The 27957-nt window shown below is 39.4% G+C and overlaps 3 protein-coding genes and 1 long non-coding RNA gene across 6 annotated transcripts; 3 read left to right on the top strand and 1 right to left on the bottom strand.

Annotated features, from left to right (window-relative positions):
- The first annotated feature begins 122 nt into the window (after nt 1-122).
- On the top strand, nt 123-3182 carry LOC116616586. The gene is made up of 3 exons (XR_004295371.2): nt 123-280; nt 1682-1819; nt 3035-3182. It is a non-coding gene; the product is annotated as an uncharacterized LOC116616586 (long non-coding RNA).
- A 1364-nt stretch (nt 3183-4546) lies between these two features.
- On the top strand, nt 4547-6016 carry LOC116616557. Its single transcript, XM_032378501.2, has one exon. The coding sequence runs from the start codon at nt 4821-4823 to the stop codon at nt 5352-5354; it is 534 nt and encodes a 177-aa protein (XP_032234392.2). The 5' UTR covers nt 4547-4820; the 3' UTR covers nt 5355-6016.
- A 919-nt stretch (nt 6017-6935) lies between these two features.
- LOC5509611 (enoyl-CoA delta isomerase 1, mitochondrial) lies at nt 6936-12302 on the top strand. 2 transcript variants are annotated; one of them, XM_048719916.1, is made up of 8 exons: nt 6936-7085; nt 7192-7264; nt 8217-8446; nt 9463-9609; nt 10444-10539; nt 10752-10771; nt 11211-11389; nt 11843-12302. In XM_048719916.1, the coding sequence occupies exons 2-8, from the start codon at nt 7225-7227 to the stop codon at nt 12034-12036; spliced, it is 906 nt and encodes a 301-aa protein (XP_048575873.1). In that variant the 5' UTR covers nt 6936-7085; nt 7192-7224; the 3' UTR covers nt 12037-12302. The 2 variants fall into 2 exon arrangements, with proteins under 2 accessions (XP_048575873.1, XP_048575872.1); XM_048719915.1 differs by having other exon boundaries at nt 6984-7264.
- LOC116616561 (phosphatidylinositol-glycan biosynthesis class X protein) lies at nt 12016-27433 on the bottom strand. Of its 2 annotated transcripts, none has more exons than XM_032378519.2 (6): nt 27252-27433; nt 23821-23959; nt 23305-23387; nt 23098-23219; nt 21525-21604; nt 12016-12525 (listed from the first exon to the last, which is right to left on the bottom strand). In XM_032378519.2, exons 1-6 carry the CDS (start codon nt 27392-27394, stop codon nt 12469-12471), a joined length of 624 nt encoding a protein of 207 aa, XP_032234410.2. In that variant the 5' UTR covers nt 27395-27433; the 3' UTR covers nt 12016-12468. The 2 variants fall into 2 exon arrangements, with proteins under 2 accessions (XP_032234410.2, XP_032234409.2); XM_032378518.2 differs by lacking the exon at nt 12016-12525 and adding an exon at nt 17343-19573 and having other exon boundaries at nt 27252-27432.
- Between the last annotated feature and the right edge of the window lie 524 nt (nt 27434-27957).

The raw sequence follows: 27957 nt of genomic DNA, 5'->3' as shown, positions 1-27957 counted from the left end.
GCATTGATTTGGAGGGTTAGGAAATGAAGGGATATCCGGCGCGCGGAATTGCCCACAAAGTTACAGCAGAATCGATTTGGTGGAAATCTTTAAAGCAAATAGAATTTACACTAGCTCGATTTACAATTAAAAAACGGAAAGCGGGGCTTGACGCAGTCGCATATTCGAAGCAGCTGGAGTGTCCACAGCAAGGTATAAATTGTTGCTTGTTAATGTACGGGAGAGAGTCGGCGGGACGCGCACAGAGACGTGTGAAGACTAACGTTGGGATCTATAAAAGGTACTGGCTGTTTTTGCATTTCACTTCTTTACTGTTTTTTACAAATAATCATCATGACCATTGAACCCATCTTCGAAGCTCCACACTCCCTCCCTGGCCAATTGATTAAAGCTCGAAGGGTTTATTTCTCAAAGATAACAAGATAGTTTTTACATTAAGTTGGGTTATAAATCATGTTGATGGTTAGAATGCAGATAGACAAGCTTATTTCTTTCTTGTTATATGATGGTTATTAAGACATTGACCCCTCAACCGGCCTGTACCGGCCTTGAGAAGTACCCACAACCCAAAAAATTCATAAATGCAAAATAAACACAACAAGATGATGATACTCAGGCATCAGTCTAATAATCTTGAAGATATGCATCCAACCAAAGTGATAGCAACTACTCTTTAGCCAAATAATAGCTCAGGTTCTTTGACAAACTTCGAATCGAAGTAAAAAAAAGCAGAACCGCCCCTCTCAACAAACGCTCAAAATACCACGCAATAGAGTGAGAGATCAGCAAACACTGCCCAAAATAAATAGATACCTTTATTCTGTTCCTCCAGGTTTATTGTATAAGTCTTTTCACCCCGAAGCCAAACAAATCAATTCCAGGTCATACAGGCCCAGAATGGCAGAGTAAACAATTTTGAAATCAATTTTGGTTTGAGAAAAGACAGCATTTAGGAGAGCTGTGGTGATTTATTAGAAAACTATTATCTCATCCAGGAAAAGCCAAACAAGAAAAAATCACCATGAACCCACCTTTGCTTGCAAATATCCATAAGCAAAACACTCAATTATGTCCAATAGACTTCATGATGTCCTAGGACACTCTACTAAGATGCTCATAGCTGTATTTTTGATGAAAAAAAACCAAGCAACCATTAACTTGAGCTCGCATAAGCACAACGACAAGGGATTAAAAATCCCTTGTTGTGCAAAGCACTGTTGAGAAGCTAGCCGCTGACTAGGTGCAGCGGTGTTTGACTTTGACGGGCTGTATAAAACTAAAAATAGGGGGGATGTATCTGTTTTCCGTCTGTTTTTTGTTTTCGTAAATTCATTCCCTCAATATATAATGTTTATAACTTAAGAACCATGAAGATCCATTCAGGATTCTTCAAGACGGCACACGTTTCTCCTCTAATATCCGTTTGTATATCAGTAAACCGTAGATCACGCATTACTTTTTCGAAATTGTATTCATCTACAGTTGATCTTTTTATACGAAACATTTATTCTTTATTTCTGTATTTCCTATTTACGTATTTACGTGACAGCCAAAAAGTGTGTCATTTCTTATTGAAGGATCATCAAATGCTAACCCCTACTCCACCTCCCTCAGCCAATCCTGGGTAGGCGCCTGTAAAGTAATGTACAGTAAAGTAATGTACACTCTGTTCTCGCCACAGACGTCCAGATGATTGGCAGGCGACTTATACTCGTTGCCGTGGTGATGGTGATGGCATGTACCGTGTATTCCGACGCCATTTTGTTCACAGGACCAAGGGCGGGAGATTCGTACAGTAGCTACAAGAGGGACAAGCCAAGTAAGAGCATTATAATTAACTCATATTTACTAAAACATACCTCATTACAACAGCCATCAATAGGGGACTTGTGCTAAGAGATCACGTGACTGTTTGGGTGGCAAACTAGCGCGCGCTCAGGCTTTTAGCGGCAAAATAACAGCAACAAAAAGCAACTTATTAAGCTCTTACAAAAAAAAATCGTTTTTTTTAGAAAGGGTTTACTTTCATTTAAAGATTTTATTTCTTCGTCGTTCTCTGGTGTGGCGGGCACAGTTATTTCTGATTTTTTTTCATATGAAGAAAACGTTGTCGTTTTGAGGGACTGGTACCGAGGACTCTTAGTTTCTTTTCAGATACTTTTTCCATTGACTAAAGATGGTCACAGTCACTGTTTTTCTTTTCTAATTACTTCTAATGTTTACGAAGCACCTGCGGTACGGTAACCTTAAAAAATAACAAGAATCATGCAGTTTTTCCAAATAAGGAATATAAAAAAACTACAATTTTTGGCTGAATTTTATTGATATGGATAATATTGATTTGAATTTGCCACCCAAAAAGGTCACGTGATCTCTTAGCGCATGTCCCCTATTAATTAATACTAGCACCAGTCTTTAATTTCAGTGGTTTTTCTATTCTTGTGGGATAGCTGCGGCTAGCCGGCGAAACTCCGAAGAGCCGGCTAGCAGGCTACGAACGATATAAGGGCAAATACGTAGAAGTGTAACGCAAAGTTATCTGCATTTTACAGAACCCTCCCCCCCCCCCCCCCGCCCCCCTCCCAAACTCGCCATTCTTAGTTGCATATTCTTGTTGGGACGCAATTAACATGGCGCCGTAAACAGGTTGATGTGATACTGAATGAAAGCTAGAAAATGGTAGGTTTTGACAATCGCGCTCCCGGAATATCTTTTTTAGATCCCAAGATCAAAATCGCCATGCTGAATATTCGTCTAAATATGCTATTCGCTTATGAACTCGACCCAATCTCCTGCGCAACTAAGACAGACGAATAGCATGAACACCAGCGTAGTCCCTTGTGTTTGTACTCAGATCTCTGGTTGGGTTTCCTGTGGCCGGTAAGAGCTGTATCTTCACAGCTCGTCCCCAGACCCCATGCTGCCTTCAGGGTATTCTCCTAGGACAGGAAACCCGGATAAGAACGCCTTGAGCTAGGCTGCATAGCCACTATTAATCTGAAGACCAGCTAATAAAGATTGGTATGCATTGCAGGTCTTAGAGAAGCAAGACGAGAAGCCATCCGTCGGGCCCGCTACGAGAAGCTACAAGACTCTTTATTCCAAAGTCTAGGCGAATAACGACCACACAAAATAAAAACCTAGATTTCCACAAATGAAATTAAAACTATATTGGTAATAAAGAAGAATTGGTTTAATTCAGGGGTTTAAAAGTAGGGGCAATCAACTTCCACACATTCTGGTATCATATAGGTGTCACGGCGTTTCCCAGGATCAGGCTATTTTTAGACGCGCGGATAAGCTAATCAGATGTAGGAGGGGGGGGGGGGGTTGACAGATGTGACCTTTGTGCTGACGTTTTGGCAGAGCTAAACTGCACGTGCAGTCTCAGACAAAAAGAGATGTTCTCTCTTCGGTAATTTGACGTTGCTCTTTTCTTAATATGAATCCAACCCAACCTACGACTTTGAATTCTAACTTGTCATTTTTTGGTAAACAAACAAAACCGACGGATGATGGATACACAAATAATCTCCCTAACTGCAATTTGCGCGTGTAGCCTCACGTCACTCGCGCGCGCGACCAACGTCAACGTAGGTGATTTGCCCGTTCGTGCCCGCACGTCTTAAAAAAGCCTGATCCTAGGAAACGCCGTGACACTTCTATAAGACAGATGATTGCCCCTACTTATGAACACCTGTTTGATTTTATTGCAGAGGAGCGATATAACATTTTACAGGTTTCTGTAGGTGCGTAGCCAGGATTTATTAAGGGAGGAAGGGGGGGGGGAGCGGGTGCGCAGTCATAGATACCAAGGGCGAAGTTAGCCAAGTCCAAGGCGTATTTATCCGGGTTTCTGATCGGGCTTCCTGTGGTAAAAGTTGTGACTCACATGAGAGCTCGACTTAGACCCCAAACGGCCTCACGGTTCATCTCCAAGGACAGGAAATCCGGTAAGAACACCTGGACTAGGATAATGCGATCTTTTAGATGTGGCGATTCTTCTAAATTTTGTTTTTGGTGGCAGAGGGGATGCAAGCGCCTCCTGGACTAGTTACGCGATGTTTTGTTTGTTTGGTTTAGCTGCTAGCAGTTGCTAAAGAATGCTTTTAAGATTTGTTATGGTATACTGTACGATACAAACAATGAAAGCTTATGGTTATAACACTAATAACTTACACTTGATGACAAAAAGCATATGTGATATAAGGATTTGTATTGAGTTCGAACACAATAAAGCCTAACAGAATTGCAAATACGCGAGAAGTGTGAATAATTGAAGATGAGAAGCTTGACTAATTTTAGGTGACCTGATTTTATAGCCCTATATATAGAAAATTCTATTATTTGAGTACAGCCCCGTGCATTTTGAGTAAAATCTCAGTGAAACCAAGTACATAACAAGAGTTCTTGTGTTTTTTCGCAAAGGTGACTTAAAAAGTCATTTTAAATACGAAAAGATTTTGAATAAAAAAAATTCTGGCGGTAAAGTAAACTTTTAAGGTAATTACTTCCCTCGAGTTATAAGGTGATGGTACTAATCGTTTTTGTTTCGCAATGGACTTACAATGTTTAATTATTTATCTTGGAAATGAAGACAAAGATCTTTTTTGAGTACATCGATTAAGTTAATTGAAGTGTTCCCACACATTTTACGGACGGAAGAATATTTATAAGATATCTTAAAACGCACACTCCTGAAGCTTGAAGTGCCGGAGAACGTATTCGTGCTCAGAATGTATTTTACCCAATGGATACAGTAAAAGAATTGGTCTAGAAAAAAAAAAACGAAACAAAAAATAGGAAAGGGAACAGGAATAATGTTTGATGATGGGAAAATGAGACTTGGAGTTTATCCGAACAATTTGTCACCGAATCTAATCCAAAGTCCAAGAGGGTTGCGAGCATTTTCGCCTTACAAGGAAAACGATTCCCTCGTAGTTTCCGATGATGATCTGGATAGCATTCTCAGTGATGTAGAAGAATACGAAGAAAAGAAGAAAGCGGCGAGAAAGAAAAAAGCGGCCGAGAAGAGAGAAACTAGTAAAAGACTTAGCCCTGTTGAAGATGACTTGGACGACATTTTTACAAATGTCGAAAAACGGAGGAAAGAAATGGAAGAAATTTTGCTTGCAGTCGAAGCCTCTAATAAGGACGACGACGATAAAATGTCTGATTGTAAGTCGGTTGTTTCTATGGACAACGAGTTGGAGGAATTGATGAAAGAAATAGAGGGGGACGGATTGAATGTGGACAATTTCATTCAACAGAATAATAGAAAAGAGATTCCTTCAGATAGAACAAAGTCGGAGGAAGAATTAGATGGAATGGTAGAGGACTTATTAGAATTCTAGGCGTAAAATTAACCTCCTGCAAAAGAAAAAGATTGAATCATTTTTTCTACCGGGGAAAAGGTTTGCTGGGAGATCCCGTTAGACACGAATATCCCGGGCCAATGTAAACAAATGTTAACAATATGGATCATTTCCGGAAAATATTATAACTGAATTAACACAAGTAATATACATAAATAACGCAATATAATGCAACTTTAGTATGCGAGAATACTAAGATATTGAATTTCTCATAAAAGAATGAGTAAAATGAGGTACGTCGTAACTAAAATTCCTTTATAATGTGAATATATAATCCTCGAGTAGAGTAGTGTGATTAACAGGGTGATCGATTTCACAGAAAAAATTCCATTATTCTCGGTGTTTAGGATTAAGATTTATTAAAGTGAAATGGGATCTTTTTTTTTTCCAAATCAGAGATGGGGGATTACGTGATATTTTGAATTCAAGCACTGTAAATCTCATTTCTGCTCACGAAAATTCAAGAATATAGTCTAATGTGTTTCAGATGGACAGAAATAAAAATGAAATCGAACGTTTTTCAGTGCGATTTTTCGGTTTCAAATCATTTTTTTTCTGTTTCCGAAAGAAGCAAATAAGACAAAGGAAGTTCAATCAAGTGAGTTCAACCAGGTCATTGAACAAAGAACGCTGTTATTGAAGGCCAGAGTTGTGCGTGTGAAGATACAATAGCTGAATACGTGAGACCTTATGTCGCCCATGGTTGAGAAAAACAATTCTTTCCGTGGGCGGAAAACGAACAGATCAGAAAAGAAGAGATAACAATGACGTAAGATCAGATTTTTTTAAATCTCGCTCTAACAAAGCGTGCCCCATGCCAAAAAAATAGACTACAGATTTTGATATTTCCAGTTGGTTTGACAGTTGAATACTGTTTTTTCCAATCTCGTTCCCTGAGCCCACGTACCTATGTGTCAGCGTGCCGCTGGTGCCGCTGTTTTTTTTTTCTTTTCTACACGAAGCAACAAAGCAATTACAGATTTTAACGCCTTTTTGATTATCTTTATAGTCTAACATATAAAGACCGAAATGAAGTACTCAATTTTCATAGAGACATGATAACGTATAGCTACTAACCCTGGGTTGTTGTAAAGGTGCCATAGAGAACTCATTCGCGGAACTTTATCGTTTTATAATGTATCAACTTTAAAAACTAACGAACGGCGTAATTACAAAACAAAACGAATGAGCTCATATCACAAGAACGCACTAGACAAAACGACACACTAATTTTATTTAATAATTAACAAATGTATAAGATAATGACTATGAATTGGTGGCAAATTTTCTTTACACCTTTAATTATGTTGTTGATAAAAGAAATGGTAGAATTAAAATGCAAACTCTTTTCTTGGGTCAACACCCCACCACACTGACCCCCCCCCCCCCCCCCCCCCCCCCAAGTCCCTAGCGCTAGACGAGTTTCTAACTAAAGTAAAATTTCTTTGGGCTGCCGCAAATGGAACCTTCAGAACAAAAATTCGCATTACATCCCCCCCCCCCTCCGCCTGAGAAAAAGGGTCCATTTAGCAACCTCCCGATCCCAACCCGCCACGGCCACCGAATCCTGGATGGGGTCGAAAAAAGACCCCAGACGTGACAGGTTGCGTGACTCGAGCATCACTCACACACGAGCAGTGTCTCTCTATCAGCGTCACACCGATATTACTCTGGTGTGCTCTCAGACGCGTAAAAAACAAGCCTTAAAACGTAAGCCACAGCAACATTTACCACGTCGCGTACCCAATCAAGCCACGGTCGTACCTCTAAACGAGATCTCATTAGCAAATTTCAATCCGATTTTATTTCACTTTAGAAAAAGTACCACTTTGTGAACTAGGATTTCAAGATGGCTGCCTCGTGTCTGCGAGCGTTTAGACTTGGTGCAGGTAAGCACATCTTGTTAATCAATTATTCACAAACACCCAAAGATAAAATATATACATTTTATCATAATAACTAACAGTTAAAAAGCCATTTTGTAGTTACCCCAGCCAAAAGAATCCATTCGAGTGTAACATTAGAATGGCTTCTCTCACTAACGTTGAACCACTCTGGTCAAATGTCGGAAAGCCATTCCGATGCTACCAAATTCCCTTAATATCTTCGGGGCTCTTAAGTTTAGTAAAGCAATTCTGCTGTTCACTTATTTTGTTTTCAATAGATTAAAACACGTACAAAATTGCGACACCTCGTCGATATAGACCCATGTCACGAAACGAACCGAGAAACCACAAGAGGAATAAGATCCGTCCTGACTATCGATCATTCGCTCTGAATCACAAACGCTGAAAGCAAAATTATTTATTCTTCGCTTTGGTACTTGAATGTAAGCAATAAAGCAATAGATCGTAATGTGAAAATTCTTCTGGGATTTTGGTCGTTCTATGTAATCATAATATTTTGTGACAATACAATCTTTAAAAATGTCGAAACCAGAAACGGATTTCAATGGATCGCATAAAAGGATATAAAAGAATATTCTAAATTAAACTGGAAATCATTTACAAAAATCATTTTCAAACCATCTTGAATCGCAACTATAAAATGGCAACCCTGTTAGTTTATTTCCTTGAACCTACATCTGGGTAACTTATGCTTAGGCAGGCTTAACATTTTATGTCAAACAAAAGGAAATGATTGAATTTGGTTTGCCATATGCCTTGGGTCTAGGATAAATAAGGAAACAAAACTTATTATAGTAATGATACTGCTGCTGTTGCTGATGATGCTGATAATAATAATGATACAACTTATAATGATAACAATAACAGCAACAATAAGAATCATAAATATTATGATGATGAAAATGATGATCAAAAATCTATTATCTTTATACAGCAAGAGCTGGATCATTTCTACCTAGAGCTCAGGCTTCCTCCCCCACACTTGTCAATCAAATGCGGTATAATAGCAGCATATCATTGAATGAGAAGGATAATGGTGTGGCAGAGCTCGTAATGCACAGCGAGCCATCAAACTCTTGGAGTCTTGACTTTCTAGAGGAGTTTTGCCTGGCCATGGAGGACCTAGAAAATGACAGAGACTGTCGAGGAGTGATCATTACTTCGGTATGAAAGAATTAATTTAAGAGCAGGATCTATAATTATTGTTCAGGATCAGGATCTATAATTATTGGCCTTTAGGGACCCTCTATTTCATATCTGACTAACAAAAAACAAAATCAATTGAGCAAGTCAAAATATCTAGAAAAAGTGTAAGGTTATATAAAGAAGGGCTCAGGCTAGGGTGTGTTCTGTATATATTATGAATGACACGAGAACGTAAAAGCCTCACTTCAGAGTAAAAGCTTTAAAACGTTAAATGTTTTATAAAGTAAAACCTTCCCCCCCCCACCCCCCCCCCCCCCCCCCCCCCCCCCCCCGCTGTTAGAGGGCCAATTTTTCTTGCGCCCCTTTGGGGTGGTTAAAATTTTTGCAGCCCCACAACCCCCCTCCTACACCTGATTTCTTCCATCCCCTCCCTCCCCCCAGGTATTTTATGTGCCTGGTGCACAGTTTAATACCATACCTGTCAACTCTCACGCATTAGGCGGGAGTCTCAAGATTTTGGACCCCTTCTCCCGCTCTCTTCTCCATCTCACGCTTTTTAGCATCCTTATATAGAAACTGCCTATTTTCTATCAGTAATGAGAAATAAAATAATTCCTTGTGCATTCCTTGTGGAACACGCATGTCAGGCGCCAACCCAGGATTGGCTGAGGGGGGTGGGGGTGCACATATGGAAAAAGCATAGTATTTGAAGATTCCATTATAAGAAATGACCCACTTTTTGGCCACCAAGGGGGGAGCACGCGCACCCCTTGTGTACGTGCCTGTGTGCACGGAAAGCCATTTTGCTTGCTTCAGCTTGCGAGCCCCCTGTGAGGGTTAACCCTACCCCTCCCCCAAAAATTATTATACCCCACCCCTCCCCTCATACAATTATCAAGCCTTGAGATTTTTTGGGGATAACAGGTATGTAATGCCAAACCTTGTTTTTTTGACATAATTGTTTTTAATAGCTAACCCAAAACCATCATATGTACAATCAACTATCTGAAATTTTTTATTTCTTTTCATCCTAGAATATTCCAAGGATTTTCTCATATGGCACAGACATTAATGAACTCTACCAGACAAAGGCTGACAGGCTTAAGGTGTACCGCCGCAGACAGCAGGAATTCTGGCAGCGTCTGTACGGGTCACGCCTAGCAACCGTCGCCTCCATCAATGTGAGTGTAGAAACCTATCAAAAGGCTAGCGGGTTGCATTGTTAAAGCTCCCCATTAAAATTCCAAAATATACAGTAGTCAATAGAAACCCTATCTAGACTTAGCCATGAGGGATATTGCACCTGTCTTGGCTTGAGTTGTCAATAATATTTTTGGTGTTTATTTATAATACTCCTCAACTCTTATTGCCTCACCTCACCCTGCCTCATATCACCTCAACTCCCCTTACTTCATCTTACCTTACCTTACCTCAGATAAACTTCACTAGCGTTCCCCTAAGGCCTGCTAATGTTAAAGACTTATGACAGGGTAATACTCCAGGGGGGTAAGCTTCTGTCTCACCCTCTGTCCCATAGCCAGGCTGGCCCTACTAACATTGATTGTGTATATACCAGGGTAATAGTCCAGGGGGGGGGGGTAATCCTCTGACCCCCCCTGTCTCATAGCCAGGCTTGCCCTACTAACATTGATTGTGTATATACCAGGGTAATAGTCCAGGGGGGGGGGGTAATCCTCTGACCCCCTCTGTCCCATAGCCAGGCTTGCCCTACTAACATTGATTGTGTATATACCAGGGTAATAGTCCAGGGGGGGTAATCCTCTGACCCCTCTGTCTCATAGCCAGGCTTGCCCTACTAACATTGATTGTGTATATACCAGGGTAATAGTCCAGGGGGGGATAACCCTCTGACCCCCCCTGTCTCACAGCCAGGCTTGCCCTACTAACATTGATTGTGTAAATACCAGGGTAATAGTCCAGGGGGGGTAATCCTCTGACCCCCCCCTGTCTCATAGCCAGGCTTGCCCTACTAACATTGATTGTGTATATACCAGGGTAATAGTCCAGGGGGGGGTTGTCTGGTGGCCCTGGCATGTGATTATCGCATCATGGCACCTGGCTTCAAGATTGGTTATAATGAAGTCAAAGGGGTAAGTGTGTTTTGTATTAAAATGTTTAAAATCATGAGCTAATTGAGACAAATATATCAGGAAGAAATGAAAACAAAATATGAAGCTATGTTTACAGCATATTGTCCTGATGTCCTACTTTTTCTTAAAGTATTTCTATCATTCTAATTCTGTTTCTTTCTTATTGCTATTTTAACAAGCATTAAACTTCCTACTTTTTTTTTTTGTTTCAGGGATTGCTGGCTGCCAGCTGGTAGGTATACATATTGTATCATCATCATCATCATCATCATCATCATCACCATCATCACCATCACCATTATCACCACCATCATCATCATCATCACCATTATCACCACCATCATCATCATCATCATCATCATCATCATCATCATCATCACCATCATCATCATCATCACCATCATCATCATCACCATCATCATCAAGTGGGTCAATTCTCATTGAAAGATTTTCAAATGCTACCATTTTTCCATATGATACCCTCTCAGCAAATCCTGGCTAAGTGCCTGGGGAAGATAGACAGTCAGATGGATGGATGAACAGACAGCTGGAGAGAGGGGTGGGAATACATACAAACATACAAGCAGACAAAGAAACAGGCAGACAGGCAGACGGACAGACAGGCAGACTTAAAAAATGGCACTAAAAAATATTTGATATCTCATTTGCAGGGATATCGCAACCATGGTATCAGTGTTGGGCAGACAAGTGACTGAGCGCTCTGTTCAGGTTGGTCAGATGTTCACATCAGAGGAGGCCCTGAAAGTGGGCATGGTGGATGAGATTGTTCCCCTGGGTGAGGCCTCTGCCGCTGCAATGGCGGCCATGGAGAAATGGCTTCGGATACCAGGTAATCTTACCTTTATGCCATTAGATAATCATTTGGAAAGTCAATCAAATACCATTAACAAGGTGGTAATAACAATCACCTGATATATTGAAAAAGTATATTTGACAACCCTTTAATAAGAACTCTTAAGTTAAAACTTTTTGGTAGCCGTGGAGGGTAGAGCTTGATTTTCTTATTGTGACTGGAATCGACTGGAACTTCTAGTGGGACGTGGATGTTTCTTAACCCACTAAATCTAATTGGCTCTGGCGATGAGCCACCAAAAATATACATGCGCCGGGTTCTTAGAAAGCAGATTTTAACGCCAACCTAGTGATGAATGCCCTAAGTTAGCGTTTACCTGCTTTATAGGAACCGGCCCTGAATGCTTATTTTGGTAAATCTGCATAATTAAAACAGTCTTAAGCTTTACTCAGTTTGAGTTCCCCTTTGAAAACCTCCTTTTTCCCCCAGACAAAATTCGCTCCAAAGCCAAGCTCACACTACGCAGAGAAGAGCTTCAGCGGATGCAGGATCGTCGGGAGGAGGACCTCCGCGAGTTTGTCGCGCGGGTGCAGAAGGATTACACGCAAAAGTCCATTCAGAACCTTCTAGAAAAGCGAAAGCAAAAGGGACACGACGCTCCGTTTATCTGGGGGGAGGAGTAAGTAAGTTCTGTTGTAAGACCTGCCTAGGACCTTTCTTAAGTAAATGTATTAACCCTCCCAGTTCCCTTGCACACTTTAAAAAAAATCTGAAAAAAATGGATTTATTATTATTAAAGTTTTTGGTAGTACTTATCGGTGTGTGCGTGCGCATCTGAACAATCTCGCGCAAATGATCAAGTATATTTTGTGTATGGCCCTGAAAATTTTATCTAAATAATGTAACAGTTTGTGGTTATACCGATCTCTTAATAAACCGATTAAACTAACTAGACTTGTTGTTTGGGTTGTTTATCAGTTTTAACTGTTAATTTCCTTTGTGACAATTCCAGAGCTAAAAAACTAGTTTTTTTTTTCATTACATGGAAATTAAGTAATTGTAAACTATTTTGAGTTAGTTATTTTGGTGGTTTACATTCCCCCCCTCTTTATTGCCTATTTCTTGCCCTGTATCCTCGGCAGACTTCGTGAATTGCTGATGGAATCTGTTTTCTATATCAAAAGACAAAACAGTGAATGAAGTAAAATTTTAGTGAGCGCGCGTAAAAATACAAAACAAATTGCCGAACATTCATTGACTCGAATTGCCGAACTTAACACCCAAGACATGACTACTATATCTTCTATACCACCTCGCTTTACGGTTCTGTATAGCTCTATACAGTCAATGCGATCAAGAATTATAGAACTTTCGATTTAGTTTCGATTATCATTTTACAATGAAAACTTGAATTATTTTGAAAGTAAACAAATAGGGTAAGAGAACTGGTATTTTTTTTCAGGCTTGCATTACACTAAAAAGAAAACTGAGGTCAAACATTATTTCTTAAAAGTTCTTGTTTTATTAAACAAAACATAATACATATTACAAAAAAGTAAAGGTTAAATTTATCTTTTTACCTTTTTGCAATCACAAAACGTGAACTGACGAAAAGGGAATTGCTTTCGTTTTCGTGCGTAAAAAAACGACATTTTATATTCCCCTTTGAATAACATGACAATATGTTTTTCACTTACAAAAAACTGGATTCATCTGTCATGGTAGGTGCAGAATTAATCTTAAAAAAGCCTCGGGTCTCACTATACAAAAGGATTTGAAACCCAAGATTGAATCTAAAAGGTTTGTTTTTATCTATATTAATTTTTCTTGTTTTGCGAAGATTAAAAGAATTTCCTGCGAAGCTTTCTCTCCTCGCTTATCACCGTAATTGAATTCCACACTTTTATTGGCTGAGCACAAGCCCCCACTTCGCTGTTATTGGCTGATTCTAGCAGTAACAACAGCTGAAAGGCTTCCTAAAAATAGTGTATGTGCTTTCGTTGGTTTCTTGAATGTTTCTTGGTCATCCCTTTTTTACATTGAGTTGAAACTGTCCTCTCTCTCTTCAAGGAAGCAAGATGACTTTCAGTCTACGCCATAAAATTGCGAAAAATAATATTTTTTAACAACCAATATACAGGAAGATTGACGGATCTCGAGGCGACATCCAGTATTTCACAAAGCACGGATGACTTGGCAAACATCTGCGTAACATTCTTAATACTCTAAACAAAGGGAGACATAAAATAACAACACTTACACCATCAGATTCGTTTAACTCGCCAGGAATTGAAGCAATTTGATACGTACGACTTTACAGATCTCGGTGACTTGGTAACATTGGTTTGAAGGATGGGAGATTCTAGAGTTTGAAGTCCCGCTCGTATCAGCATGGACTCAGTTCTACAGGCAGTCTTACTGGCCCTTCTATGTTTCGTGTCAATTCTCGGAGTTATTGCTGCATATTTTTTCTGTCTGTGTTGTTGTGTGCGCTATGGTCAGAACGCTAGGGAACTGAGCACAGATTCTGAAGCAGAGCTTACAGTGCTTTCGGCTTTACCGAGTGACTACCACGATACAGCTATTGAGAGGACGAAACCAGTTCTAGGGCCGATTTCCGAGGTATGATAGTACAAAGAAAACAAGTCAAAGTCAACATCGGTTAACTTGAAATAGATGTGTTATAACAACGGTGATGGCAATAACAAAGTGAAGATGTCAACTTCGAACTAAAAGATAAACAAACACGTGTTGTTTATTCTAAGCCTCCTGTATTTCTCATTTAAAATGAAACAAATAAATGTTCCTTGTTCCCCGAACATGGTAAATTATTGATGGGACAAGAAATGAGGAAAACGGTTTTGAATAGCAAATCGCACTCATGGCAACAAGAATTCCTTTAAAAAAAGATGAAGTTTGCAATTTGAAGACAGCGGTTTTATGGCGCGAAATATTGACATGGTAAGGAGAGCTCATATGGTATATACAGACAGCAAGTCACGGTGTGCGTTGTGGGCCAATCGAGGTAAAGTTTGAGGTCACGTGGTACATTCTGGACCAATCACAGCCAATTCCAAGGCGCTCCACATGCCAGAAGACACTCGTGGCGGGGGTAGCGCTTAAGTTAGTCTGAGTGTTAATCCCACTCGGAGTCTTTGTACGAGGGCTGAGCTCTAGACCAATGGGGGCTACAAAAAGCTTTATCTACGTATCGCCTCTTGACACGATTCTGATTGGTTAAAAGCAGTTTAGCCAGGAATAATCTGGGGATAATGTTGGCGTTGCAGCATGCGCTATAAGACTCAATCCAATTGATTGAATTTTTTTTTTCTTTATTCAGACGTCATCGAAAGAATGTTCGGTTCGGTTATATTACAGGTACATCCTTCTTCTGCGAATATCAAATATCTTCATACATCTTCTTCCAACTGCCCGGAGATAAACGTAATAGATAAATAATGACGGATTTGTCTTAAAGAATGAAGGAGATCATCTCGAAAAATTGCTTATTTACAACAACAAAAATCTATAATGAATGTCATTGAACTGGTTTTTGTGGTCTCGATAACTTCAAGGACGATTCTGGCTCTATCTGTCTTATGGGATCTGCAAATCTCGCTGTAAGAGGGTTTTCTGAATGATAAACTTAAAATCAGGTCTAAAAACCTTGATAGCGCTGGAAGAATTCCTTGGAATCCACTTTACCGCAGAATAAACGGATGTCTGTTAGACTTAATTAACGATACAGTGATAAAAGATAAAGACATACACCTATTTCAATAAAAGTTGTCAGCGCGAACGGCAATACGGGACTTGTGCTAAGAGATCACGTGACTGTTTGGGCGGCAAACTAGCGCGCGCTCAGCCTTTTAGCGGCAAAATCACACCCACTTATTCAGCGCTTACGAGAATAAACCAAAATTCTTTTTTTCAGAAAGGGTTTAGTTTCATTTAAGGATTTTATTTCTTCGTTGTTTTCTGGTGTAACGGGCGCAGTCATTTCTGATTTTTTGTTTGATAATATTGTTTTGAATTTGCCACCCAAAAAGGTCACGTGATCTCTAAGCGCAAGTCCCCTATTGTCAGCTCTACGACCAAACGGTCTTAAAACACAAGATGGCGCTCGATCACCGAACTGAGCGGGTTTTCCGCGATAGGAACCACGCGGCTTAAAATACAAGATGGCGCCCGATCACCGAACTGAGCAGGTTTTCCGCGATGATAACACCGAGTACCGCCTGCAAGCAGGCTACGCACCTGTCAGTCAAACAGGTCATGCGCAGTGTGACCTATGTCGAAACCAGTTTGTCGTGTATTTGAGATAAGAATCTAATTTACAGAAATTTTCAACAAGCCAAAAGTATCCTTCAAAGGTTTCATTAATCTGTAGTACTTATAAGGAATTAATTATAGCCAATTGACTGTTAGTCTTACCTTGACGGGTTTTTGCTATGATAATCCTCATTTGTAAAATTGTACTCTTTATTCCTTAGAACATCTCTTTTACAACCGCTTTAAAACAAGTCTTTTTGGATTGTAAATTAGTCAGTATGAATAGGAGTTCTGTAAAACACAACACACTTGTAATAACGACTTCGCGAAGACAATTAAAGAGTTTTAGAGTCCTTGACGGTGACGCTTTAGTTATTGTTCTCTTTTAATATCGGAAGACTATTGATAAACTATTGAAATAACCATCTAAAAACAAAGTGTAGTTTATTTACCAAATTCAATCGAAAATACCGCATTGGCTTCCCCAAATCGACGGAAATAAATGCTTTTTCTTAGTTGGTACTTTGCTAGGATTGCAAATTGGCGGCTGACAAAGGCTGTTAAACGTAGCGGTCTATTGAGGATTTCCTTCTATCGTGGTCTACCTCCATGCTCGCTAAGCGTGCTCTTTAGTTAATCTGTTGGTAATGAACAGAAGGTACCTGATATGCGGTAGTGAAAACCCCTTCCCTGCGCTTTCGTAATTCAACGTTCCTGCTGCAAGGAGGGGGAATAGCAATTCTTACTTATTTATCTTAACGTAAAACAACTCTAGCGAGAAGTGTGTAAAAACATCGACTTATGAAAATCGGTTTTTGACCAATCAGATGACGCCTGGTCTTTGGCTTCGTTTCCGAGTACACGCTCCAGGCCTAAACGCCATGGTTCTTATTTGGTGAAATAAATCCAGGCCCGGTTCCTAGAAAGCAGGTTAACGCTAAACCAGTGATGAATACCCTTTTTATCCAATCAAATGTCAAGATAGCCGTATTTATTCCTGGTTTAGCGCTAACCTGCTTTCTAGGAACCGGCCCCAGAAAAATAAAAATGCTTTCTAGTGAATCAGCTCTTTAGCAGTTGATTTCTTTCTTAATGTTTCTGTATCATGTTTCCCGTTGCGGATTAATCATCTAGCATCGCTAGCAGTTTGCTTGTTAGGGAAATTAGTTCATTCGGCCCGCAGCAATATCAGTCACCACGCTAGGCTGGCGTGTTCAGTCGAGCTGACACAGGGGCGTGTCTAAATTAGACATATATATTATATATGCACCGTGACGTGATTGGCAGACACCCACTCAACAGCACTTCAATGGCTTACTCAATCAAATAAGTACGTTTAATCAAAATATTGTGGTGGAACATTCACAAGTCGAGCATATATTTTGACTTTTTAGACACACGTTTTAAAACATCACATTATAGTTTAATTTGGAGAGCGTAGCGGCTCAAGGGAAGGGGAGGGGGGCTACACTATGCAGGCTAGTGAAGAGCCGGCTGAAGCATATCGATGCTTTCGCAGACAGACACACAGTATTATTATTTAATATTTCATTAGTTTGACTATGGAAAAGTTTTCTCAAGCTTCTCAATTAATGAGAAGTTCCTTCTCTTGTTAGGCCTTGAGAATTTATTAAGGATCGCAATGACGGCCTTCCACAAATATCATTTTCAGGGGACCAACAATGCTATTATGATGTCCATTTTTCATTTCTTTTTAGTATAGGCTTACTTAGTTGTTTTTGATGAGCGAGATGGGGTTTTCTCCTTCGCATATCAGAAGAAGAGACGCATCTAAAACATTCCTGTTTTCTTATTTGTCTGCCCCATTATCATTTTCAGGGGACCAACAATGCTATTATGATGACCATTTTTTATTTCTTTTTAGTGTAGGCTTACTTCGTTGCTTTTGATGAGCAAGATGGGTTTTTCTGCTTCGCATATCAGAAGAAGAGACGCATCTAAAACATTCCTGTTTTCTTATTTGTCTGCTCCATCATGCATCTTTGACGTCATAACGCCTTTGCCTCGACGTGACGTGAATTCAATCAAAATATCATCGAATCCATAAATTTACGGAAAAGTAATTAGAGTTTTTATATGATAACATCTCGGTTGATGTGCATTTATCTTTGAAAACGTGCAAGAATCAAGATGCCGAGTGCGTCTCTCGACGCCAACACAACAACAACAAAATAATACAAATAAAACTCTATGCACTCCTACAAATACTATTTGAGCATTTCGTTCATTTCAAAGTCATCAACGCCGTAATCACTGTTCAAAGTTAAAGAGTAAATCGGTGATGGACTCTGAAAGCAATTGTGTCGTGTCTTTAACTTCCAAACAATGTATTATCCAAAGACAAACCCTCAATTCGTTAGGCTTATTTCTCTGTGACCCTATACACTTCAAGTCCTTGTATGCATTGAAGTTCATTCATAGAGGCAGCAGTGTTGATATGAGCGGTATCACAAACATCAGTAAATTTCTGGTCCACTTCTATCTGTGTGGTTTCTGTACGGCCCTGTGTCAGGCCTGTTTCGAGTTGGTTTACTTGTTTTGGTCGACGGTGCTTCTTGCTTCTCCAACAACAACTTAGATAACAGAGAAAGAACAAAAATACCACCACGACGGCCACGAAGCCAATAACTGTTCCGTTAATTGAAAGACTTGCCATTTAGAATCAAATTTTTCTCTCGAATATTCGCTGACTAAAACTCATAAGGTTTTAAAGTGCTGATGCGACTACAATGGTATTTTGTCAGTTTCAACTGAACGGAAGAAAAGCTTTTGATAAAGATACCACTTTGTGAACAATAACTAAGAACTTAATGGAATTCGAAACTCGTCTACCCAGCCATCGCACAATAAAGCGTCCCTCCTTTTTCTCATTATAGTAGCCAGATATTTAAAGAGTTCCACAGATTTGTGTGAAACTCGACTCCCATTTAAGAGAACACATTAGCGCGATTTAAGGCTCTGAGGACTAGGATTTTCCTTCAATTCACTTCAATTGAAACTAAAAGTACGAAACTTATACTTGTCTATAACAGGGGAGAGATGTTTACAAAGTCGCATTAAGGTTTTCATCTAGACTATAAATATTTAGACTTTTGCTATTTCAATACTTGACATTTCTTCTCCAGTTCCAACACTGCCATCTTGATTAAACAAAAACGCATTGAAAAAACGAATAGTAAATCCACTCAAAAACAGCGCAGAGGGTCGGAACGAAATTATAAGATCTAATGCAAATAAAATAGCTTTAAAAAGCTTTCTTTGACAAGATCAGAGCGGAAAATAATCTGCAATCATCTCATAGATGAGCTTCGTAGCATTATAAGCAAACAGTTCAATTTATTGGATAGTTATGGAGACGTGGATATTGACAAAATGGGAAGATTGCTCGATGGATTTTATGTTTCGTCGCATTTTTGTTTTATGCAAAGAAATGTACTGTATTCAACTAAAATGCAAAGTCAATACAATTAAATGCTTTTTAATCATCTGCGATAAATGTGGAAATTTCGTTAACCTCGTTTAAAGCCTTTTTCATGGTTTTTCTCGCCATAACAAATAGCTTTACAATAATATATTAGAAATTCTGTATTTAGCTTTTGATAATATCAAACTCAATTTTCCAGGGTTCACTGGTCATTTATTTACAAAACAATTGCGCTTTTAGTCGTATGCTATTAGAAATATTTTGAGCTCTAAAAACATTCAACCGTCAAACATTTCGTCAATATTCCCGTGACGTCATTATCCCTCAGGGCTAATAAGCTAATAAACATTACATCAGCATGCCTTTGACGTCATTGTAAAATAAAGTGTGCAAATCATACCACCTATACTACTTAGTGCTGTTACTGTGGTTACCAGGGTGACGTGTTCTCTAGCGCCAACAGGTACTTGAAAATGCAAAATACTCGATCTGAGATGGGAAGCCTGTGGGCAAAAGACAATACACATTTGTTTTTTTCACCTGTTTCACACCCTCCGTCAGTACTTTCATGGAAGACCCCTTCATGTAGAGTCAGGGTGACAGGGCCAGTTCATGGGCTCTTACATGAAGTACTAAAGCCCCGTGCAAACTGCGCCAGCACCTGCCAGCATTGCTGGCGAATTCTTGCTCGACTGACCACAAGACAAAGGAAGTCAGCAAGTCAAGCGAGAATTCGCCGTGTTGGCGTTGTTAAACCCCGCAGTTGGCGGGGTTTAACAACAGCCTTGGTGCTTTATTAACTGGAGTTTTCGAGACGGATATATTTTGTTGCACTGGCACTAGTTTACTTCCGGTTTTAATCCAATGGATTTTAATTGGAAACGCGAAAAGTATTTCAAAATTGTAAAAGCAGTGTGTCTATTGGAAGTTTAAGGATGTGTTAATCATTGTGGATTCTAATAGATTCTTTGGTCGTTTGAGTATTTCGTTGTCCCGCGGGACTTTATTTTTGCGATTGTCTCTTATTAAAGCGGTTTCATAACTTGAACTCATGTTAAGCCTCAACCCTTTGCATTTTTACCCATCTCTGTGTAAATAAAACATACCTTTTTCGAAACATTTTACACTTACGCTCATAGACGAAATTTCGAAAACAATTTTTTTCAAAATTAACGGAGAGTTCATTTAATATCCCGAGGGGGGGGGGATGAGGATAGTGTTGGGGGGAGGGGGGGGGGGGGGGCTCGAGAAATTATCGCGGCCTAATGGGCGGGGGGGCGTTGAAAGTACATGGATTTTAAAAGGGGGGTCACTGTTTTTTTTGGGTTGTCTCTTTATAATTTGACCAAGTGTCAAATCAAATTCTTGGTTCAAGGAGTCTCGGTTTGGGGGAAGTTATTTGGCATGCACAATCCAGGAGTCCAAGATACGTAAATATTAAGCCACGTTTTATCTATTTAATGCAAACCTGCATACACCCTATATACATTTTTTTCATGGTTTCCGCTATATGATATTTAAAAAGTGCGTATGTTCCATATTTAAAATTATCAACAAAACGGTCTGATGCTATAAGCGCTCATTCTTCGTCATCAACATCCTCGCTAATGTCTGATTTGCTGTCTTCCTCTCTTTCTTTCTTTTCTTTCTCGTGCTTCGCTTCTCGCAAGGAGCAGAACAAAAAGCCTTTTTGCTTCCTCTTTTTCATATATAGCATTACCCTTTATCAGGTTCACAACCTGAATTTAGTCCCACCTTTGAGAAAGGCACCTTTGAGTGCCTTCATTTTTCTGAATTAATATTTTCAGCGAATTCTTTCCCCTCCATTTTCTGAACAGATTGCAACCTATCTCTTGCTCGCGTTCCTTTGACATTGTCGTTTTCGTTCCTTCCTTTGCTCCTTCTTTCTTCCGGGGAGGGCACCGAAAATATGGGGGAAGCATAAGGTGGGGCATGGAAAATTTTTTTCCTCCTGAAGGGGGGGCAACTAATTTAATTCCTTACTTTTATCAAAATCCTCACCCCCCCCTCCCCCTCGGGAAAATAAATGAACTTTCCCTAATATAGATTGCTGCGATTCTCTTTCCAAGATAATAAAAACGAAAATTGTCCGTATTTGCAGAGTTTTACTTGCAGAAAAAATTGGGACTACTGGGAAGTGCCCGTTATGTAGAGGGTGTAAGCTTAAAGCGGAAATGTCACCAGTTTATTTCCGGTCGATTACGTAACAATCTCCTATTATTTTTAACGAAAAACGCGAAAAATATTTCAAAATTGGGGAAGCATTCTGTCTATTGTTAGTTTCTTTGAGGATATGACCGATAATTTAGAGCGGATGGCCTGTTAAATAGCGCCGATTCTAATAGATTCTTTTGTCTCTTGTCGGTTGAAAGTAAATTGGTGAAAATTCCGCTTTAAGGGAGGTCCAATATATAGAGGTTCCAATGTTCTTACCAGTGGATACAATTGACAGCTATTGTGGTCATCTGAAGCACATGGCCCAGCCACGGTGGCACAATCAACTACTGGTGGCTCTAGGAATCAAAGCAATGCAAACCAAATAAATAAACAGTCTGCGACGAACAGGGTAAGTTTTTGCTAGAACTGTGAGACAATAAGGGCGCATACTCAGGATTTACTAAGGGGGGAGGGGAAGGAATTTTTGCCAGAACTGTGAGACAAGGGCGCATACCAAGGATTTACTAAGGGGGGGAGGGGAGGGGATTGAGAAGTCATAGGTATAAAATGAAAAAAAGGTAGCATTTGACGATCCTTCAATATAGAAATGACCCACTTTTTGGCTGCGAAGGTGACATGACGGAAATACCCTAAACATGCGCACTTCGAAGAAATGGAGAAAGAAGATACAATTTCTCACAATGGCCATCAGTTCCTTGTATTCCGGACTGATTTTCCCTTTTCAAAACACAAATAACGTGAGGTTGAAATTCACATACCCAGATGTTAGCTATTTAAGATATTTTTTCCTTGATCATCCTTGCGCTACGAGCTAAGGAACGAAAAGCTCAAATTTCAATGTCACTTTACAAAAAGTCGCATCGATTTAAAAAAAGTCACATTATTGATATTTTGTTTGATATTACTCACTAAGTACTTAGGGGAATTTTCCGCCTTATTCAATGTGAAATGTGCTTATTGGCAACGTCAGGTCATGTTTTTCCGTCATGACTGCGAAGGTAGAATGTGCATGCACATCCTGTCTATCCCCTTGTGTAAGCACATGTACTATCCAGAGTAGCCTAGGCTTGGTCATGGTATATGAACATCGTGTTTTCGGGGTTTTCGTGCCGGAAAAACTACTAAAGCCTACAAGTAGGCTATATCCAGAGCCACACAAAAACAGCCCGCACTTCTAAAGCCAGGTCAGCCAAGGATAGTTTTAGATGCTTTACAAATTTTGTATCCTGAACATTTTGTATCCTAAACAAAATTTTGTATCCTAAACATTATCTGTCTTGTTGGAAAAAGTATATTAAGTACCCAGAGTCCCATCTATCGAAACACAAAATATCAAATATGTGCCACCCCTAAGGCATAAAATATTACATTTGCTCCACTTCCAATAAGTACCTCCCTCCTGATCCCCCGCAAGGCTTTGAGCACACACATTTGAGTCCTTCCCTTATTGAACTTTTTAACTTGAAATAAAGACATAACATTATATTTAAATGTGCTAGAACCTCTGGAATCTAGTCTACTATGATTTCAATACAGTTCTAAGAGAAAATCAATCTGACCTGAACCCTCGTGGTAAATATAGGGAGGTGGATAAAGGATGTTGTGGGGCAGTTTCGTTTTTGTATGGTTTGTTCATTCCTCTATCCATAGAAAAAATAGTGATTCTTTGCATTTCAGCACCCCCCCCCCCTGGCGACCAAAAAGTGGGTTATTTCTTATTAAGGGATCTTCTGTACTTTTTCCATATGATACCTATAACTACGCCCCCCCCCCCCCCCCCCCCCCTTTAGCCAATCCTGGGTACGCGCATGCATTCTTTTCTCCATACCAGAACACCTCAAATAGAGCTGAGGTGGGCGAAGAGATAGATACACAGTGCTCCTCGAGGTCATTGGCTTCTGGTATCGCAGATGAACTGGCATCTGTATGGTGACTTCAGAGAATTCTTTTCTTGGAAATAAAGTATTTAAAAATGCTTTCCTGATTAAAATTTTGAAACTTTCGCCAGACACAAGAAGGACACAAAGATATTAACCTTATCTGGGGGAACACCCATAAGTAGTGTGCCGATGCTAGGCTGGCGGGTAGCTCAACATTAATACTGGAATTTGATAGCACCTGAAACAAGATGAAAAACAAGACAGTATAAGAACATAAAGACTTTCAAATATTCATTTCAGATATGGAGATTATTCCTATCATACACAGTTAAACATTCAAGAAGACAATTGCAAGTCAATTGCAAGTGTTAACACGGAAGAAAACTTGTAGAAAACATGAGTTTCCACTATGTAATAGTAAGCGAAGATGTGTAAGAGACAATGTATTGGCATCCTGTGCTACATTTGGTAAAGATTTATATCTTCTGTGAGTCTTTACGAGGTGTTTTTTATTGTTCATGGTATTGAGGATATTTAGAGAATACTTGAGGAGGACACAGGACTACTTAATCCTAAGAGGAAGATGCAAGAAAGTTAGAGAAAGATTTTGTACCTGCTATCAGAGAATATTGGAATTTTTTTTGGCCATGTCCGTCATCAGTTTTCCCCACCTTAGGTTCCCCGAATTCTGCTCTATTTCTAAGTTCGTCCATGTCCACATATACATCAGGAGGAAGATCTTCCATGTACACTAGCTCACAGTCATGACCAATGAACTCTTGATTTAACAAAACTCTAGTTGTTAATAATCTAGAAGGTAAACACAAGAAACTCTTATAAACTTTCTTGACTGTACTGAAAGTACTACTTTGGACTCAGACTCGCATGTCTTTTAGTTACTGACAGAAAGTAATAATAATAATAATAATAATAATAATAATAATAATAATAATAATAATAATAATAATAATAATAATAATAATAATAATAATAATAATAATAATAATAATAATAATAACAACAACAACAAAAATAATCGTTTATTAAGGCCCATTGCAGTATACATTGAATTACGGGTCTGTCAGCAACAATTAGACAGCCAGCAATAAATAAATAAATAATTGGAAATTGCACAAGTGTCACTGTTCTAACTGGTATTTCACACAGTGGTTGAGTCGGTTGGTGGGGCCAACTGACGGGTAGCAAGTCTGGCGGCGAGATCTTAGGTTGTAATTATGGGTAATAACAGACGGACGTCTCACAAGATTGTTTATAACGTTGTTATGTTTAGCTTTTCCAACAAAGAACTTGCAAGCAATAGTCGGGCTGTTACTTAGGGTTTCGAGGAGGCAAGGGAAAGGGCTTTTTCATCTTAAGAGGTATTAGGGAAAATGATGAGGGCTTTCCTTTGCACCATCTCAATGAGATCAGCTAAGTATTCTGGCAGAGGGGCCAATTCAGGCAACGCGTATTCAAGGACCGGACAAATAAATGCACAGTATACGTTCTAACGGGGGAAGATCACTTCTCTTGAGTACCCTGAGGCCATAAAGACACTTGACAGCCTTCCCGTGAACTCGACGTGGTTGGTCCACGATAAATCACTGGATATATTAATACCCAGCAACTTATAGGAAGTGACCTGTTTTTTTTGGGAGCCTCCAACTAGTGAAGGGCTCGTACAAGTTGATCTGTATTTTATAAATTCAATAATCATCTCCTTACATTTCCTAGTGTTCAGGCGCATGTTGCATTTGGCGGCATACCTATTCATGTCTTCAACAAAAATAGGTAGATGGTGCAGCAAAACCAATAAGCCATTCCAACTATAAGCTTGCATGCACATTACAATTGGAACCTACCTCAACCACCAGAATGAAGCATGCACCTTTTTAAGCTTGCCCGACAGAGCAAAATAAGGTCTGGTTAAGTTTGGTAAGCTTGAATTTTTGCATAGAGGTTCCTTATGTTATGTAAACCAACATATCAAAAAGTATTTTTTTCTAATGGATTCTTCTTTATGATATGAGGCTTGAAGTGCAATTTTCAAATGTTCAAAGTATGAATTCTTCTCGTTTTTAGGGAGAAGTTGGGCTCTGATCAGAAATTAAGCCAACTTTGCTCGCTTATATCTAAATTTCATATCTTCTAAATTTCTTTAAAATTTGGAATTAAGCTTTTGGTCAGTAGAACTCCTTGTATGCGGAATCTTGAGCTTATATATTGAGAATTGGAAAATTTCATGCCATTTTTTTCCTCTGCCAGCTTGCCCTAAACAAAGCGTGCACTGGATGACAGTAATTGAGGTAGGTTTCCATGTTGAGCGCGTTTAGCCATATACTTATTAAGAAGAGACCCTGCGGAGCCCCATAGTTATAGAAAAGTGGTATAGCTATACGGTAAAGTTCCTGTGGTCACTGTGGATTTTCCCATATCCGTGCCCCTCGTGTCTTAGATTGGTCGAAAATTGAGAACGTAAAAATAAAGGTTGTATCTTCTGATAATATTTTATCTATTAAACTTAAGACATTTTTCCAATGGCCTTCAGAGAATTTAGAGAATCTATATATAGCATGATTATATTTTGTGAAGCACATTATTATAATTATTTTTAACTTAGTAGTATTATCTGTATTATATGATAAACTATTTTTTTGTTAAACTATACTCGATGTAAATTGTGCAATGCAATAATTCTGAAATAAGCTATCATCTATCGTGGTAGTTTCAGTTGTTGTACTTTATAGATAAGGGAGTTTCGATTCCCACAAGGGGGGCTAAAGTTTTAGGTACGTCGATGGGGGGTCATAAAAGTTTCAATTTGGTTGAAGGGGGGTCGAAAAAGTTTCATCCCTTAAAAGAAGGAAACTTTTTTATTTATTATTATTGGAATGAGTAATCGAAATGCAAGAAAAGTTTCTTAGCGTTGCCAATAACATATTTAGGCTACATTTACCGCTGTTGAGCTGTGAACACTTGCCCACAAATTCAACAATGTTTATTACTCAGTAGTAGTTCATTTAAGTTTGACTTATAGGATCAATAAAAAACAACAACTAAAATATATGCACTTGTAAAATGTACTAGGAATCTAGTGTGGCAGGTTATTAGAAAATGTCAATGTGAAAAAAAGTCTGTCTCGGATACCTTTTCTTTGGACACCCCCACAAGTACCAGATCTGGCAGATCTATCAGAGGGCACAGGATGATTTTATCTTTTATTAGGACAGTCCCATGGAGTAAAATATAAAATTGTCCTGCAGGATATGGACTAGCAGGCCCATACCCAGGATTTTTCTTGGGGGAAGGAGGGTGTGAAATCTGAGAAAGTTGACCTAACTTTTCTGGGGGGGGGGATGGAGTGAGTTTTCTGATCAAAATGTGACCACCCACGAAAGAACAAAATGGGATGCCTTTGCAGTATCTGCAAGGGACTTTAATTGCTACCAAAAAGTCTGACTTATGGATTGATGACATCACCAGAGTGATCTAGCTTATGCTTTATAGTTTTTTGGGGGGTGGTACGGGTCCTAACTAGTGAGATGGCATGCAAAGAAAGATATAGAGATACATATTCTTTACTGTATCAAAACCTCACAAGACCACATTTGCCTTATTTACAATCAGGAGTATCTTTTCTTGGTTGTTTTTCATTGCATGATTTGTTTATATGTACCTATATTTCATATTATAAATGTAGTTTTGTGGATTTTTAAAGAGAATGAGGGGGGGTCAAACAAGTTTCTGGGTGTCTCCTGGGGGGGGGGGGGGTAACAAAGTTTTGATATTTGTCAAAAGTGGGGTTGTACAGAAAACTCAAGTGGAGTGCCCTACCTCCCCCCCCCCCCCCCACCGGGCCATAAATAATGAACACTCCCTAAGGACATTAAATGCTTGGCTCTGCCTAAATCTCTGCCTAAATATATCTAGTATGATCTTGCTTGAATTATTATGTCAGATTCCCAGCTGTAAAACCCAACCCTAAACTATGTTTTGATCGCGAGAAATTGAAGTGCAAACCTAAAGTGTCCAATATAAGGAACAAGTACTTACTTTACATTACTCTTCCAACCTAATCAATCCATCTTCCGTTTAAACTTACCTATGGAAACCCGTTTTTTCAAGCGATCGCTCAACTTCCCAGAGGCCAAGATTCTCACAGACATGAAAAGTGCCCTTTAAAGACAAGCAGCCTTCTATATAAAAGAGCAACACCAACATCAACAACGCCACCTTGGTCGCCATCTTGAAATCCGCGCGGCTCTGGCTCTCCTCAAGTCTCCAGCCACAGGTAGCCCAAGTAAGCAATTTATGCAAAGGCTAGTCTTTCGCGCAGCCGCTCTTTATTGTTTTTTATGTCACACAAAGAACGACACAAAGAACGGCTGCGCGGAAAACTAGTAAAAGCTCTTTTACTAATCGAGTTTCAAAGCAGTTTTCTATCAGAGAATACGCTAACTGGTTCGTAGATTGTTTTGTTAGCTTTTTGAATGGCCGCGCGAGAAAGCTGGGGCTAGTGTAAGGGGCGACCGGAGACCGGAATAACCTTCCAGCTGACTCTTTCGCGCGAAGTTTCAAAAAGCTAATTTTGGCAGAGCATTTTGTTAGGTGCAAAGCTATATCTGCTTTGAAAAAGAACCTTCCATATAACCGTATTTATTAAAAAGAAACTAAGGGCTCTAATAAGAGTCCAAAACATTGTTTACCTTGTTTTTATCGCTCTAAGGTGTTTCGAGTATAAAGCGTCTATAAATATCAAGTAGAAGATAGAATTAATAACTGTTAAAAAAGTGTCGGTGTCGTCACTA

This window comes from Nematostella vectensis, chromosome 12 (genome assembly GCF_932526225.1).
Source record: "Nematostella vectensis chromosome 12, jaNemVect1.1, whole genome shotgun sequence".
NCBI classification, from domain to species: domain Eukaryota; kingdom Metazoa; phylum Cnidaria; class Anthozoa; order Actiniaria; family Edwardsiidae; genus Nematostella; species Nematostella vectensis.
Note: the sequence above shows the minus strand (reverse complement) of the source record. Positions and strands in the feature narration are given on the sequence as shown.

Bases quoted from the DNA above. Each gene is read 5' to 3' on its own strand.
- LOC116616557 (XM_032378501.2), top strand. From the start codon at position 4,821: ATGTTTGATGATGGGAAAATGAGACTTGGAGTTTATCCGAACAATTTG.
- LOC5509611 (XM_048719916.1), top strand. From the start codon at position 7,225: ATGGCTGCCTCGTGTCTGCGAGCGTTTAGACTTGGTGCAG. The intron at 7,265-8,216 runs GTAAGCACATCT...ATCTTTATACAG, and splicing joins AGCGTTTAGACTTGGTGCAG to CAAGAGCTGGATCATTTCTA. The intron at 8,447-9,462 runs GTATGAAAGAAT...TTTTCATCCTAG, and splicing joins GAGGAGTGATCATTACTTCG to AATATTCCAAGGATTTTCTC.
- LOC116616561 (XM_032378518.2), bottom strand. From the start codon at position 27,394: ATGGCGACCAAGGTGGCGTTGTTGATGTTGGTGTTGCTCTTTTATATA. The intron at 23,220-23,304 runs GTTAATATCTTT...TTTATTTCCAAG, and splicing joins TGGGTGTTCCCCCAGATAAG to AAAAGAATTCTCTGAAGTCA. The intron at 21,605-23,097 runs GTATGGAGAAAA...TTTGATTCCTAG, and splicing joins GCTCTATTTGAGGTGTTCTG to AGCCACCAGTAGTTGATTGT.